The sequence below is a fragment of the Callorhinus ursinus genome, unplaced genomic scaffold, assembly GCF_003265705.2.
Source record: "Callorhinus ursinus isolate GAN/ISIS: 27379988/994484 unplaced genomic scaffold, GSC_fseal_2.0 scaffold16, whole genome shotgun sequence".
Classification (NCBI taxonomy): Eukaryota; Metazoa; Chordata; class Mammalia; order Carnivora; family Otariidae; genus Callorhinus; species Callorhinus ursinus.
This window is the reverse complement of record NW_027397078.1, coordinates 29,319,553-29,337,091: the sequence shown is the minus strand read 5'-3', so window position 1 is coordinate 29,337,091 and position 17,539 is coordinate 29,319,553. Positions and strand designations below refer to the sequence as shown.

The 17,539-nt window shown below is 39.4% G+C and overlaps 2 protein-coding genes across 3 annotated transcripts in view; both read left to right on the top strand.

Moving 5' to 3' along the window:
* LOC112812729 (gap junction alpha-1 protein-like) overlaps positions 1–10,022 on the top strand; it is a 33,554-nt gene extending 23,532 nt beyond the window's left edge. Inside the window, exon 3 of the mRNA XM_073902027.1 lies at positions 7,694–10,022. Coding sequence (XP_073758128.1) covers positions 7,756–8,676 — 921 coding nt within the window. The 5' untranslated portion in view covers positions 7,694–7,755 and the 3' untranslated portion in view covers positions 8,677–10,022. The remainder of the gene's footprint in view (positions 1–7,693) is intronic.
* The window catches only part of CDKL5 (cyclin dependent kinase like 5), a 144,010-nt gene that overhangs the window by 23,570 nt on the left and 102,901 nt on the right, over positions 1–17,539 (top strand). The window lies entirely within an intron of this gene.

Genomic DNA, 17,539 nt, shown 5'->3' with positions numbered 1-17,539 from the left:
CTTCCTTTCTTTCTTTCTTTCTTTCTTTCTTTCTCTTTCTTTCTTTCTTTCTTTCTTTCGTCTGTCTGTAACTGAAAGGGGTGGGTGTTGGAAGTCTCCAACTATAATGTTGGATTTGTCTATTTCTCCTTGCAGTTCTATCTATATTTATCTCATGTATTTTGGTGCTCTTTTGTTTGGTACCTGCATCTTAAGGATTGTTAGGTCTTCTTGAAGAATGTATCATTTTGTAATCTACCTCTTTATTCCTGATGATTGTCTTGGTTCTGAAATCTGCTTTGTCTAAAATTGATATAGCTACTCCAGCTTTCTTTACATTAGTGTTAACATGGTATACCTTTTTACATCCCTTTGCTTTTAAGCTATGTGTCTTTTTATTTAAAGTGGTTTTAAAAATCCATTCTCTGGGTTTGGTGTTACTGGGGCGTCTGGGTTACTCAGTAAGTTAAGCAGCTGACACTTGATTTCTGCTCAGGTCATGATCTTGGGGTTGTGGGATTGAGCCCCGCATTGGGCTCTGTGTTGAGTGTGGAGCCTGCATAAGATTCTCTCCCTCACCCTCTGCCCCTCTCTGCCCCCTGCTTGTGTGCATGCATGCTCTTTTTTTTAAAGCCATTTGCATTTGTAATGATTTTAATGTGATTATTAATATAATTGAGTTAATATGAACCTTTTTTTTACTTTTGTAACTTTTCTATTTACATTTTAAAAATTATTTTTATTTATTTATTTTAAAGATCTTATTTATTCATTTGACAGAGAGAGAGAAAGAGAGAGAGCGAGCACAAGTAAGGGGAATGGCAGGCAGAGGGAGAGGACTGAGCAGAGAGCCAGATGTGGGGCTTGATCCCAGGGCCCTGGGATCATGACCTGAGGCTAAGGCAGATGCTTAACCAACTGAGCCACCCAGGAGCCCCATTACACTTTTTAGAGCATGTGGGGAGGGAGGAGCAGAGGGAGAGGGAGAAAGAATCTCAAGCAGACTCCCTGCAGAGGGCGGAGCCCAATGCAATGTAGGGCTCCATTCGAGGACCCTGAGATCATGATCTGGGCCCAGATCAAGAGCTGCACCCTCAACCCGTTGAGCCATCCAGGCGCCCCCCTTTTTTCTTTTTTTCATTTTTTTGGGGGAGGGCTAATCTCTGCACCCAATGTGGGGCTCCAACTAATTTCCCTGAGATCAAGGGGTCCTAAGCCAGCCAGGCCTCCCTTCTTTTTTTTTTCTTTAAACAAAAATATTCCCCTTTTTTTCTTCCTTTTGATTTTTTTAAATTTATTTGAGAGAGAGAGAGAATGAGAGATAAAGAGCACGAGAGGGAAGAGGGTCAGAGGGAGAAGCAGACTCCCTGCTGAGCAGGGAGCCCGACGTGGGACTCGATCCCAGGACTCCAGGATCATGACCTGAGCCGAAGTTGCTTAACCAACTGAGCCACCCAGGCGCCCTTCCTTTTGATTTTAATTGACCATTTTATATGATTCTGTTTTCTGTCATGTCTTAGTATGCCCATTATACTTCTTTTCAAAAGATTTTAAGGGGGCGCCTGGGTGGCTCAGTTGGTTAAGCGACTGCCTTGGGCTTAGGTCATGATCCTGGAGTCCTGGGATCGAGTCCTGCATCGGGGGTCCCTGCTCAGCAGGGAGTCTGCTTCTCCCTCTGACCCTCCCTCCTCTCATGTGCTCTCTTTCTCTCTCTCTCATTCTCTCTCTTTCAAATAAATAAATAAATAATCTTAAAAAAAAAGATTTTTAGTCATTGCCCTAGAGTTTACTGTATACATTTACAACTTACCTAAGTCCACCATCATATAAATGTATTCTGCTTCTTAGGCACTGCATGTACCTTAAACTAGAATTTTCCCAATTCCTCCTTCCCATCCTTGTAACATTGCTGTCATTCATTTTACTTATCCATATGCTATAATCAGTGAATACATTGTTACTCTTGTTACTTTGAATGGTTATCTATTAATTAAGAATAGGAAAAACAGATTTTATTTTGCCTTCATTTATTCCTTCTCCAGTGCTCTTATTTTGTGTAGATCTGACTTTATGACCTGTATAATTTTCCTTCCCTAAAGAACTTTTTAAAACAGCTCTTACTAGCCTGGTCTGTTAAAAAATTCCCTCAGTTTTTGTTTATCTGAAAAAGTATTTCTCCTTCACTTTTGAAGGATAATTTCACTGAATACTTTGTAGATTGGTGGGTTTTTTCCCCCACAACACTTTACATATTTCACTTCATGGCTTCTGAAAAAAATTGGATGTATTGCCTGTCCTTGTTCTCTGTAGGTAAGATATCTTTTCCCCTGGTTGATTTCATGATTTTATGTTTGATTTTTCTGTAGTTTGAATATGATGTCGTTTAGGTGTAGTTTTTTTTATATTTATCTTGCTTGGTCTGCTCTGAGCTTTTTTGATGTATGGTTTGGTGTCATTAATTTTGGAAGATTTTTGGCCATTGTTCCTTCAAATATTTCTTTTCCTTTTTCTCATTTTTTTCCTTCTGGTAATCCGGTTATACCTTTTGTAATTGTTCTGTAGTTCTTAGATACTGTGTTCTGCTTTATAATATTTCTTTTTTCTCTTTGCATTTAGTTTGGGAAGTTTCTATTGAAATATTTTTAAATTCACTAATTCTTTCCTTGGCCATATCCAATCTATTGATAAGTCCATTAAAAGCATTCATTTTGTTAGTGTTTTTTACTTGTAGTATTTCTTTTAATTCTTCGTAGAATTGTGTATGCTTACATTACCCATCTGTACTTGCATGTTGTCTACTTTTTCCATTAGAGTTCTTAACAGTGAACTCATAGTTATTTTAAATTCCCTATCTGAAATTATTCCTGATAATCCCCAAATCTGTGCCATATCTGAGTCTGGTTCTGATGTGTGCTTTGTCTCCTCAGACTGCCTTTTGTCTTGCCTTTTCGCACGCTTTTTAATAAAACCCAAATGGGGGCGCCTGAGTGGCTCAGTCGGTTAAGCGTTTTCTGCTTCTCCCTCTCCCTTTCTCTCTGCTGCTCACTCTGCTTGTGCTCACTCTCTCTGTCAAATAAATAAATAAAATCTTAAAAAAAAGAAACAAACCCAGATAGGATATATCGGGCAATAGGAACTGAGGTAAATAGGCATTTAGTGTAATGTTTTAGGTTATTTGGCTTGGGGCTGGGCTGTTAAATGTTGTACGCGTAGGTGCCAGAGGCTTCAGTTTCCTCTAGTGTCTTTTTGTTTATTTTTCTCCCCCATTGTCTTTGTGTTTCCCTAAGAACTCCTTTTTAAATAGTTTAAGTAGTTAATAATTTAAATAGCTCCTTGTAACTCTTTCTGTTGAAATCCGCTGTTACTGTACCAGAACCTTGTGACCTGGTGGTAGAGTATGGGGAAGAGGAAGTGTTCTATAATCTTAGGACCAAATCTTAAGTCTTTTGGTGGGCCTGAGTCCTGGCCTGCAACCTTCAGAAGTATTTTTTAGCCTTTTTCTCCCCTTATTTTTAGGTGAAGCAAGAAGGCTAGAGGGGCTGTAGCTGGCTAATATCCCCTCTCCCAGGACAAACATGTAAGGCTCTGGTAATTTTCCCTTTGAGTGTTGGCCTTTGTTATGGAGAACATTCTAGGTTTATTTCAAAACTGTTACTTTTTCCCTGGGTGTTTTTCAAAATGATTATGTTCCCCTTCTTCCTTAAAAGGGGCAAGGTTTTTATTGGATCTTTACTGTGGGCATATTTCAAAATTGTTACTTTTATATTTTTTCTAACTCTTACCCAAAAGGGGAGGAGATCATTCTTGGATCTTCATGTTCAGAACCTGGTAAAGTCCTGGAGGTAAAGCCAAGAGAGTGTGGAGGGCCCTCCTAAGACTTGGTCGCTAGGAGTTCTTACTTGGCAAGCCTTTGTCAAAATTACCATTTTTCTTCCTAGTGTATTGCTCTAGTGCCTACCGCTCCAGGTAAGCTGTTCTTGGGTGTGGTTCTATTTGCCTGTCTCTCCAGATTTTAGGAGTTCAGTTTGCCATGTCCTTAATTCTCTGATAAGCCTAAGGAAAGTTGATTTTCAGTGTTTTTTTCTTTTTTTTTCCTCTTGCTGTAAGGATAGGAGTGACAATATTCAGACACTTTATTTGTTGGGACTGAAACCTGACGCTTTATGTTTATGTTTTAAAATTGGAAATACCTTGTCCAGTTTAAAAATAATTGTTCAGCAAGAGACTTAATTTCTCTATGAACCATTTGCTTGGCTGAGATGACTCATTCTTATTTTCATCTCTTTGAATCTTGGATCTATATATTTTCAAAGTGCTTAGCAAGAACTTCTTCAGAACAAAATATTTGAAAAACTTAAGAGCTTCTTATAGTTCTAGAAAATTGCTAATAACTTTACCCTAAATTAACTGGAATTATTGATTTTCTCCCTCCCCATCACCCCCAGCACTGTTTTTAATCAGATACCTTTTAGAATCGGTGCTAAAGTAGTTTCAGGGATTATTGTCTTTAACCTTCATTTGTTATTACTTTACCCTACTTGTTTTTGAAAAAGTAACTCAATTTTCTGAGGCATTTTGAAATCTCTGGAGACTAAGCACTGTTTAAAATTTGAAAAACTAATGAGAATAAATGCCTAACTCTTATGCTGCCAGTGGTTTATTTTCAATTAACCTTGAAGAATGTATTAATTATAAACTGTAGATCTTGGTGACTTTAGCCTAATAGGATTACTTTCAGAATCTGCATGATAAAGGACAATTTGGCTAAAATGTGTTATTTAAGCAACTGAGAAAGTACAGTGTATACTTCAAAGCCTTGTAATTTGATTACTTGCTAAAAAATTGCATTTGGGGAACCTTCAGTTCTTATCCTTGGAGAACAGTTGTAACCAACCTTGGGCAATTGAGACATTGTACATTACATTAATCTTGCCCTCTTTTTTTAGGTTTCATTTTAAGTTTTATTTTTCTCACTGAATCTACTGTGAGGAATAGCTGTTAAACCAAGAAACAAATCAGCTGAATGGTATTTAAGATTGATTATTAGTTGGCAATCTCATGTTTAAGAAATATTTTTCTCTTTTAATTTTCTTAATTGTTTAAAATGAATGTCTTTGGGAATGAAAGTTTTTCAGGAGGGAGAATTAAAATGTTAACCATTATGGGTTTTATCTTAACATACTAAATAAAATTTGTTTTTAGAAATGATGAGTTCATGTTGTATTGAAAGAATTTGATTGAAAATAATTATTTTTTGCCACGTAATAATTAGTTGTGGTTTGTTTTAAAGTAAGCTCCAGGGCTCCTGGCTGGCTCAGTTGTTGGAACATGCAACTCTTGATTTCAGGGTCGTGTGTTTGAGACCATGTTGGGTGTAGAGATTACTTAAAAATAAAATCTTAAAAAAAAAATAAAGGAAGATCCATTTGTCTAGCATGATTTGAATCAGAGGCAGAAACCTTTACTTAGGCTTTTGCTTACAGACATTTCTTATAAAGAAATAGGTCTGTCGGGAGGAAAGGGAGAAAGAAGAGCAGGTCTTCAGTAGGGGCACAGTTATGGGTTGTGCCCCACGCCAGCTCCCACCAACCCTGAACAGATTAGTAGTCGGTATCTGTGTTTCTCCTCCTGAAACTTAAACCCTCCCTTAAAGCCCTCCCAAAACTGGTGATATAACAGTCTCCTAGAAGAAACCCACACGAATGAACACAGTGTATTAATATTTTAGTCTTAACAGAAAAGCTTCCATGTGTTCACATTTCAAAGGAGATAGTGGTTCACATTCAGTAAATAAGTATTTAAGTTGAGGCCTCTGTTGGCTGGATCCTGACTTGCAATTTCCAGTTAAGAAGGGAGCTGTAGCCCCTCTTTTTTTTTTTTTTTTTTTTTTGGTCCTGATCTTGCTACTTTATGCTAACTGGGATGGCAGCTACCTTTACAAAATGTCCCTTCATTCACCATAGCATTCAGGACCACAGTGCCAGGATTGGTCATCTGTTACCCTCTCTAGGGGAGAGACTCTCAGGGTCACCCCCATGATTCTTGACATCCTCTTCTACTTTTTGTCACCACCAAAACTCACTGGCTAACCATTTTAGCACAGAACCCTCATCCCTGTACTGCTCAGTACATTCAGTTGTACCCTCTCTTCCCCCAGTCTTCCTACAGACCCCTAGAGCTCCTGAACTGCCATTAGTAATTTCTCCCTCAGTTTCAGTCTTGCCGCAGCATCACAGTATAATCATGCTTTCTGCTTCTGGATTTCTCTGCTGCTGCTAAGCAGATGCCTGAGGTAGCCTCCTCCAGCACCGGTCTTGGGCTGTGCTACCTCTACTTAATACCTGGTAACCAATTTGCCTGCCTTTGAGCTCCCTGAGTACAGTGAGTTCTCCCACCCTCAAAGCTTTGCCCATGCTGGCTTCCATCGGCTAATAGTTTTCAGACTCTGCCTGGCTGACTCTATACAGACTGATCTGGATTTCCTCGAGTTAATTTCTGTCAGTACCTATTTTGTTTTTACTTCTTAGTACTTATTTAAGATTGCAATTCTATATTCATTTAGCCTTTTTCATTGATTCTAAGATGTACATTTCCCCTCACATTTCTGAAATCAAGGCACCTCTTAACACTGGATGCCTTGATTGCTTTCTGAATGGTAAGTAACATAATGGTTTATCTTATAATCGGTTGTGTCTTAGACTTAGTAAAATACTGGACTTTTTTTTTTTTTTTTCAAAGTAGACTCCACGGAGTTCAATGCGGAGCTTGAGCTCACAACCCTGAGATCAAGACCTGAGCTGAGATCAAGAATCAGTTAACTGACTGAGCCACCCAGGCACCCCTAAAATATTGTACTTTTAATGATGTGTTTCCTCTAGTTAATTGCAAGTTGCACAAGTACAGGAATTCTGTTTTACTCGCCCATAGGGACCAGTGCCCAGTATAGTACCTGGTATCTAGTAGGCACTGAATAAATAATGCTGGGATGAATATCATTATATATTTGGTTCCTCCCCCCCCACCCCCCCCTTTTAAAGTAGTCTCCACACCAACACAGGGCTTGAACTCACAACCTGGAGATCAAGAATCACACGCTCTACTGACTAAGCCAGCCAGGCACCCCTATCATTACCTGCTTTGGAAATCGTGGCCCTAATAATGTTTGAAGATGAATTGGTCAATATATGCATGTCAATTTTTAATTCAGTTTCTGTGTTTCAGTCTTTATCTTTGAAGATTGTTTTATTCTGGAATTGAAGGAAACCTTTAGATGTGTTTATGTTTCCTCATTTTTTTTTAAGATTTTATTTATTTATTTGACAGAGCACACAAGCAGGGGGGGCAGCAGGCAGAGGGAGAGGGAGAAGCAGGCTCCCTGCTGAGCAGGGAGCCCGATGGGGGGCTCGATCCCAGGACCCTGGGATCATGACCTGAGCCGAAGGCAGACCCTTAACCAACTGAGCCACCCAGGCACCCCTAAGTTGTTCCCTCATTTATGTAATTTGTCCCATTATTGATATATGTACATCCTTATTTAAGAGTATTTGCTCACCATGTATGAAAATGAATCCACATAAGCTTTTATTAGGTATCAGCAGTTGTCTTTCATTAGGAAGAAGAGTGAGGAAGGTACCAAAGGGTGTAGCAGACTTTTAAACTTCAGAAAGTTTTCAGTGCTTGAACTTAACTTTTTCATTTTACTTCATCCTCCAAGGAGTGCAATCACTTGGTGTCCTACTTCACTTCTTTTAAGCCAAAGAACAGCGAACAGTCAACATGAGTGACTGGAGTGCCTTAGGCCAACTCCTTGACAAGGTTCAAGCTTACTCCACCCCTGGAGGGAAGGTGTGGCTTTCGGTCCTTTTCATTTTCCGAATCCTGCTACTGGGGACAGCGATTGAGTCAGCCTGGGATGATGAGCAGTTTGCCTTTCGTTGTAATACTCGGCAGCCTGGTTGTGAAAACGTCTGCTATGATAAGTCCTTCCCGATCTCTCACGTGCGCTTCTGGGTCCTGCAGATCATAATTGTGTCCGTCCCCTCACTCTTGTACCTAGTGCACGTATTCTACCTGATACGCAAGGAAGAGAAGTTGAAAAAGAGAGGGGAGGAACTCAGAGTCACTCAAAACGCTGGTGTCAACATGGAAGTGCACTTGCAGGAAATTGAAATTGAGATCAAGAATTTCAAATATAGCATTGAAGAACACTGTAAGGTGAATATGAGAAGGAGTTTGCTGCGAATCTATACCATTAGTGTCTTCTTCAAGTCTGTTTTTGAGGTGGCCTTCCTGCTGATCCAGTGGTACATCTATGGATTCAGCCTGAATGCGGTTTACACTTGCAAACGAGACCCCTGCCCTCATCAGGTGGACTGCTTCCTCTCTCGCCCCACAGAGAAAAGCATCTTCATTCTCTTCATGCTGGTGGTGTCCTTGGTGTCTCTTGCTTTGAACATCCTTGAGTTACTCTGTATCTTCTTCAAGGGCATTAAGGACCATGTGAAGGATCCAGAGAGTGAGCCTTACCTTGATTCATCTGGTCTGCCAAGCCCCTCCACTGACTCTTCATCAGTTGTTCCTCTCTCCACCATGTCCCTTCCCAGGGACAAGGTGGTTCCTGGAAACAGAAACAGTTCTTCCAGCCGCAGTTACAATAAACAAGGAAATGAGCAAAGCCATGCTAAACAGAGTGCATAGCAAGATCTAATAGGGCAGGCAGGAAGCACCACCTCCAGCTTGCACACATAGCCTTTTGATTTCCCTGATAATAATAATTCTGGGGGTGGGGGTGGGCATGACAAAAGTAGCTACTGGGTGGTAGTCATTGTAGACCAGCAGCCATTCTGCAAAGCCAGCAGTCATGCCAGCAGCAGGCTTAATGACCTAGAGATCTAGACACATGCCTTAAAACATTATGATTCTGCTCAATTGTTAAAGAAAAGGAAGGTACAGTGGAGAGTGTACTTTTGTTCCAGAGGAGGTGGTACTCAACGTCAGTTAGGCTTAACAGACATAAAGGGTTCTTTTTGGGGGGGTCTGGGATAGGAGAGGAGAAAGGGGGGGATTAATGGAGGAACATAGTTGGTATTTGAAATGGTTGACTCGAAGAATTTACATTCTAAATAAAAGTTGCATTAGGTGGCACATAAGTAAGGACTTTTTGTCTCCCATATTTCCTGAGAATGGTTCAGTGTATATGAAAGAGTGATAGATATCTGTCATGTATTGGTACAAACAGATGCAATATAAACTCATGAACATGGATTTTTAAAATAATGCAGGGTTCAAATTTGAGCCTTTCTCATGGATTTTGTGGTGTGGGCTGTATGATGTTTACATAATTCCTACTGTGAAAGTGAGAAACACTCTTCCCTCCCCAAAGTGCCCCCCTTTACCCAGTTTAGCCTATTATGGATACTGGTTCTACTCATTGTGAGTTTTTTCGTTTTAGAAAGATATCAGGAATGATGTCCTTTTTCTGAAATGTAATGACTGACACTTGAATGATAGGACTTTTAGTTCTGTCAACAGCACTCATTAATGTGAGAAACTTAAAAAGAATGCTTAGAGCTGGACTATTAAATGTTCTTACATGAATTTTACAGTAACTGATAGTGCTTGGCTTTATTTTACTTAATAAATCCTACATAATCATTATTTTAGAACTCATATTCTGTTAATGAGTTTGGTAGGCAGTCTTTTGGGATGGCCAGTGTTTTTGATGTTTGTTCTAAGATTTTATTTGGAATGCAAGAAAGGTTGAAAGAGGTTTGAGTATTACTTATGTAACTAATGTGTTGGAAATATATACTAAAGAAATCTGTTTATTCAAATGACTTTTCTAAAACTCACAGATGGTTGGTGAAAATGCTGAGCTTCATACTTTGTTCTTGCATGACAGCTACATGAACAGTTTTGTACACTAAATGGTTTAACATTCCACATTAAACTAATGTCATGTTCAGCTTTATTAAATGCAAATGTAGACCTAGTCCATCATATATTCTAGAGAATGTTCTTTATTTAATAAAGTTTTAAAGAGAGCAACCTGCCTGTCTGCCTCCTCTGAGAGTTTCTGGCTGCATTTATCTTCCCTAGTCTTTTGAACTCTTGGTACATCTTAATCTAAGCAGAATCTACTACAGAGTTTTAGAAACGGAATTGCAGTGATTCTATTACAGAAGGTTTTAGTATTAGCATCTTTAATTATATATAGCAGGATCACAGATAGACCCACTACATAGATGTGCAAAAAATGTAGCTTCTTTTTTTTCTTTTAACTGATTGATCTACTCTTCATCAGAAGCTTCTTCCCACCCCACAGGGCAGAAGGAAGGAGAAGATGGGAACAACTGAAATGTTAAACCTGCCAATGAACAGCATCTTGCTCTGACAGTTTAAACAGTCTCATTTGTAAAACCCAGTCTCTTGGCTCATTAAAGAGTCTTTCAGATTTCCTTCTCACAAACTGTTTTGTGAGGAATAAGCACAGTTATTTACTAATGGGATGTGTGTTTCTATGGGGCACTGCAAAACCTCTGAAATCTTAGATTGGACTTCTGTTTCACATTGATTTTCACATATTGCTTGCTTGATTTTGTTAAAATTTTTATCTTGAGATAATTACAGATTTACATGCAATGGTAAGAAGTAATAGATTCCATGTATCTTTCAACTAATTGCTCCCAATAGTAACATCTTGTATAACTATAGTAGAATATTATAACCAGAAAACTGACATTGATATAATCCATTGACCTTATTCATATTTCACCAATTTAACATGCACTCATGCGTGCACACGTGTGTCGTTTTTAACACTTGTGTAGGTTCATGTGGCCCCCACAGTCAAGATATGGAACAGTTTTATGACAAGGATCCCTTGTGCTGTTGATAGCCACAGTTGCACTCCTCCATGCCCCTCTCCCTAACTCTTTGCAACCACTAATCTGTTCATCTCTATAATTTTGTCTTCTCAAGAATACTATTTAAATGGAATGGTACAGTGCATAACCTTTTGAGATTGGCATTTTTCTCAGCAAAACTCCCTTGAGACCCATCCAAATTTTTGTATGAACCAGTAGGTTTTTTAATTTAATTTTTTTTATTTTTTTATTGCTGAGTAGTAGTCCATAATATGGAGGTACCACTGTTTATTCACCTGTTGAAGGACCTTTAGGTTGTTTCCAGGTTTTGGCTATTACAAATAAAGCTGTTTGAACATTTGTGTATAGGTTTTTTTGTGAACAAAAGTTTTCATTTCCCTGCGATAAATGCTCAAGATTGTTACTGCTGAGTTGTAAGTGAATATATAGTTTTATAAGAAACTGGCATGTTCTTTTTCCAGAGTGGTTTACATTCCCATCAATAATATATGAGTGATCTCATTTCTCTACATGCTCACCAGCATTTGGTATTATCACTGTTTTTTATTTTAGCCATTCTAATAGGTGTGTAGATGATCTCATTGTGGTTTAAATTTGCATTTTTCCAATGGCTACTAATGTTGAGCGTCTTTTCATGTGCTTAATTGGGATCTGTGTCCTCTTCAGTGAGATATCTGTTTCTTCTGTCCATTTTCTAATTGGATTCTTTGTTTATTACTATTGAGTTTAAGGAGTTAAAAATATATATTTATATTATGGGTTAAAATCCTTTGTTGGATATGCTTGAAAATATTTTCTCCCTGCTTGTAGCTTGTTTTTCATCACTCAATAAGGTCTTCCACAGAGCAAATTATTTTAATTTCGATAAGATCATTTATCAGTTTTTCCTTTTGTGGATTGTGTTTTTGGTGGTAAGTCTAAGAACTTTTTGTCTAGTCCTATATCCTAAAGATTTTCTTCTTTGTTTTCTAAAAGTTTTATAGGTTTACATTTAAGTAAATGTAAGTCCATGATCTTGCTTTTAAGTCCATGATCGATTTTGAGTAAATTTTTGTATTAGTTGTGAGATTTTTAGGTTGAGGCATTTTTCTTCTCATGTTGTCTCATCTTGTCTTGTCTAGTCTCTTTTCTTTCTTGGCTATGGAGTCCAATTGCTGTAGCACCACCATTTGTGGAAAAGTCTCTCCTTCCTCAGTTGAATTGCTTTTGCAGGCAAAAATCAGTTAGATGTATCTGTGTGGCCCTATTGATCTGTGTGTTTATCCCTCTGCCAGTATCACACTGTTCTGTAGCTCTGTAGTAAGCCTTAACATCAGGTATAGTGATTCCTCTCATTTTATTCTGCTTTTTCAAAATTTCTAAAGCAATTCCAGGTCATGTGCCTTTCCATTTTCATTTTAGAATAAATTTGCCTATATCTACAAAACTCTTGCTGGGATTTTTTGTAGGAATTCCATTAAAGCTATATATCAATTTGGGGAAAATTGACATCTTGTTGAGTTTTCTAATACATGAGTATAGTATGTTTCTCAATTAACTTAGGGTTTCTTCAGTTTTTTTCATTAACATTTTGTAATTTGTGGGATACAGATCCTGTACATATTTCATTAAGTTTATATCGGACTATTTCATTTCCTTGGAGTAACTTTTTTTAAGATTTTTATTTACTTATTTTAGAAACAGAGAGAGAATAAGTGCGGGGGCGGGGAGCAGAGGGAGAGGGACAAGCAGACTCCGTGCTGAGCGTGGAGCCCCACACGGGTCAGTCCCACGACCCCGAGATCATGACCTGAGCTGAAATCAAGAGTCTGACGCATGGAGTGAGCCACCCAGGCACCCCTTTCCTTGGAGTAATTGTAAATGGTATTTTGCTTTTAACCTCTGTCTCCCATTTTTGTTGTTTGCATATAGAAATGTGATTGATTGGGGTGCCTGGGTGGCACAGTCCGTTAAGCCACCAACTCTTGGTTTCGGCTCAGGTCATGATCGCAGGGTCCTGGGATTGAGTGCTATGTTGGGCTCTGTGCTCAGCACAGAGTCTGCTTGAAGTTCTCTCTCCCTCTTCCTCAGCCCCTCCTTCTCGTGCTGTCTGTTTCTCTATCTAAAATAAATATGTAAATAAATCTTAAAAAAAAAGAAATGTGATTGATTCTTGTGTGTTGATCTTGTATTCTACAATCTTGCTAAACTTATTAGTTCTAGGAGGTTTTGGTGGATTCTTGAGATTTTTTTTGTGTGTGTAGATGATCATGTCATCTGCAAATAGTGTCAGTTTTATTCCTTTGTTTACAGTCTTTTTATTTCTTTTTCTTGGCTTATTACTCTTATTAGAACTTCCAATACTGTGTTCAGTAGTAGTGATGAGAGCAGACATTCTTTTCATGTTCCTGATCTTAGGGAAAAAGCATTTGGTCTTTCACTGTTAAATATGTTAGCTCTAGGGTTTTGTGGATGATATTTATAAAGCTTGAAAGAAACTTACCTTCTATTTCTAGTTAGCCAGAGTTTTTTTTTTTTAATCATAAACTGGTGTTTGATTTTGTCATTCTTTTATTGTATCAGTTGATATGATTATATGATTTTTCTTCTTTACCCTGTTGACATGGTTTTCAAATGTTGAATCAGCCTTGCATATCTAGAATAAATCCAACTGGTCATGGTACACAGTTCTTTCTATATATCACTGGATTTGAAATGCTAATATATTGTTGAGGATTTTTGTACATGAGTTCGTAAGAGATGCTGGTCTAAACTTTTTTTTTTTTGGTGCTGTCTTTGTCAGGTTTTGATATCATTGTATTAGTAGCCTCATAAAATGAGTTGGGAAATGTTTCCTCCTCTTCTAATTTCTGGAAGAGATTGTGTAAAATTGGCTTTAATTCTCCTTTGAATGTTTGGTAGAATTCTCTAGTGAACCCATATGAGCCTGAAGTTTTTTTTATTGGAAACTTTAAAATTACAAATTCAATTAATAATTATACAACTATTTAAATTGTTTATTTCATCTTGGTTATGTTTGGTAGTTTGTGGTTTTCCAGGAATTGGCCTATTCCTTCTAAGTTGTGAAACTTAAGGAGTGTGAAGTTTATGGTAATGACCATGGGATTCTAGGGATCTCTCCCCTGTTTTGTTACTGATATTGATGATTTTCATCTTCTCTTTATGTTTATCAGTCTTGCTAGAAGTTTATCAATTTTACTCTTTTAGCAGGACCAGTTTTAGCTTCATTGATTTTCTTAATTTTTTTTAAAGATTTTATTTATTTATTTGAGAGAGAGAGAATGAGAGATAGCACGAGAGGGAAGAGGGTCAGAGGGAGAAGCAGACTCCCTGCCAAGCAGGGAGCCCGATGTGGGACTCGATCCCGGGACTCCAGGATCATGACCTGAGCTGAAGGCAGTCGCTTAACCAACTGAGCCACCCAGGCTCCCTGATTTTCTTAATTTTTAAAATTTTTAAATTATTTTATTTTATTTTCCTGTTTGATATTTCACTGATTTCTGCTTTTATCTTTGTTTCCTTCTTGTTTTGGGCTCATTTCTTTTTCTGGTATTGAGATAAGAATTTAGATTATTGATTTGAGAACTTTCCTCTTTTCTAATGTGTGCATTTAGTGCTATAAATTTCTCTGTTAGTACTGCTTTCGCCGCATCACACATATTTTGATTTAATGTATTTTCATTAAGTTCTATGAAATTAAAATTTCCTTTGAGACTTTCTCTTTGTATGATGGCTACGTTGAAATTCTTGTCAAATAATTCTGCCATCTCTATGTTAGCATCTTTTGATAGTCTTTTCTCATTCTTGTTGAGGTTTTCCTAGTTCTTAGTATGATGACTGATTTTCTGTAGAAACCTGGACATTTTGGATATTATGTCATTAGACTGTCTTATTTAATCTTCTGTTTTATCTGGTCTTTTATGACAGTGCTCTGCAAGGTAGGGCACACAAATGGGGATGGTAGTTCAGTTTCCTCCTTCGGCCTCCATTGATACCAACTGGGGAGAGGCTCCTTGTTACTGATGTGAATGGGAGTTTGGCTTCTTATGTGGCCTTCACTGGCACTACCCTGGCAGGGGATTGGACATGCTTCCCACTTCACCCTTATTGATGTGAGTAGAGCCAGTGTTTCATTTGGCTGGGGTAGGATGGTTGGTTATTGTCTAAATGTTTTCTGTCATGCTAGGCTGCTCCTTGCCTGGTCCTTTGGCTTGAGAGAGCAGGCTTTCATTGGGGCTATTTTTAATCTCTGCCCATGGGAGTTTCTGGGTCGCTTGTTGAAGTAGTTTTATTAAGGTTGCTTTGAAATCTTTGTCAGATTCTAACATCTGATTCATCTGTGTGGTGACATCTCTTGTCTTTTCTAATTCAAGTTGTGACTTTCATGGTCCTTGGTATGATTGATATATATATTTTTGGATATATGACCTCTGGACTTTATTTTTTTTTTTGTTCAGCAGTCAGCCTCCCTGTTGGGTGGTAGTCTGATGGCTGGCTAGATATGTTCAGCTTCCTGCTTGCCACTCCCCCCCCCATTGTTCTTACTCCCACTACCTCCTTGCAGAAGGGTGGGGTGGATGTTTACCTCCTCATTTGGCCCTGCTAACAGCTTCCCAGAGAAAAGTGGACCAGTGATTCACACTGCCTTATTGCTTCTGCTCCATCCTGCAGACACCACTGCGGCAGAGGGGCCAGAGTACTGTTGCCTGCTTCTGCCTGGAGGGAGATGGAAGATCAGCTCTTGACTGGACTTGCCAATATGACAAGGCAGGGAATGGGAACTGTGCCTGCTTCTGCCAGGCAGGGGATGGAAGATTAGCTCCCTGCTCAACCCCACCAACAGGGACAGCCCCAGGTGGGGAGTTAGGGAGTTGGAGCCCTGCTACCTGCTTCCTTGGGGTGTGTGTGTGTGTGTGTGTGTGTGTGTGTGTGTGTGTGTGTGTGTGTGTGTGTGTGTGTGTGTGTGTGTGTGTGTGTGTGGAGTTAGGGAGTTGGAGCCCTGCTGCCTGCTTCCTTGGGGGTGTGTGTGTGTGTGTGTGTGTGTGTGTGTGTGTGTGTAAGGAGTGTCTATCTGCTCAGCCCCGCTGAAACCTCAGTGGGATGTTTCTCTTGTTAGCTCATCCTTTTTCTGTCTTTTGGCTGTGAGAACAGACTTTTCTTGGCACTTCTTTATATTTGCCTCCTGTCGGTCCTAGGTTGGAGGCTTCTGCAGTACTCTTTTGGGGCTGCATAGGAGATAGTGGGGAAACCCAGGGAACTCACTGCCACGGTGTTCCTCAAGTCCTGAAGTCCCAAGGCAGTTGGCCACTTTCCCACCTTGTCTTCCTATGCTTAGTTGTATGTTATATACAGGGATTTTTAGTTTGAAGAGGAAGGACCTGGGAGAAGTGGGGCTACTCCATCTTTACCAAAACTAGAAGTCTCCACGTGTGTGTGTAAATTCTGTAAATATCGGTTTATATGATAACATCAGTTTGTTCTTGAAATAAACCATGTATCAGGCACTGTGATTGGCCCTGGGGACTATAGATGGTACTGAGATAGCATCCTTAACTTCAGAGACCTCACCATTTTGTAGAGTTTAAAGACCTGTGAAATAGATTTTAATTTGCCTCATAACACTGAGGTAGAAAACACAATTCTTTATTTTAGAAATGAAACTAAAGAGACGCCTGGGTGACTCAGTTGTTAAGCATCTATCTGCCTTTGGCTTGGGTCATGATTCCAGGGTCTTGGAGTCGAGCCCCGCATCAAGCTCCCCGCTTGGTGGGAAGCCTGCTTCTCCCTCTCCGACTCCCCCCTGCTTGTGTTCCCTCTCTCTCTGTGTCTCTCTCTGTCAAATAAATAAATAAAATCTTAAAAAAAAAAAAAAAAGAAATGAAACTAAATCTAGCTCCATACCATGTGGCTTGTGGCATTGGAGCTCCTTTGCTTCCCATTGACTAATGTAAGCCTTCTTTGGTTTATGAAGTGCCAGGCAAATGGGGAAGAGGCCTAATCCTTAAGTGCCTTGTTGTTCTCATGGTTACCATTGCTTGTTACTCTGGTTACCATTAAACCTTTTGCCTGGCACTACCCTCCAGTGGGCATTGTTTCCCTGGCCCCAGCTCTCCAGGCTATGGTGCTTAGTGATCAGACTGGAGGAATCTAGCCAGGTAACACCACTGTCCAAAGTCCTGGACACCCCTCTGCCTCATGAGAAGTCCCAGCCCTGTGATCCTCCCAGTCCTGGAGGATCCTCTGCTCCTGGAAGAACATCAGCTCTCTTTGACATTAGCCTATTGGATGGGAAGTTCTGCTCCACTGCCTTTGTAAGTCTGGGCTTTATAATAATGACTGTTAGTTCTCCCTAGGGACAGGAGAAGGCACCCCCTCCCCTCACCCCCGGGGACAAACCCCATGTTCTCTGAGTTCCTCTGGAAACATGTTTGGGTGATTTGGGAATGCCTAGAGCATTTTGAACTTTCTTCCTGATGATAGTCATAATAGTAGTAACATTTAGTTCATGTGCTGTTCTGAGCATTTTACTTGTATCCCCTTATTCAGTCCTAATAGCAACCTCAGGAATAAGTGACGTTAGACGCAATTTTCAGAAAAGGAAATTGAGGCACTGAGAAGTTAAGTAACTTGTCAAAGGTCACTTACCTGGTAAGTGGTAGAGCCATGATTTAAAT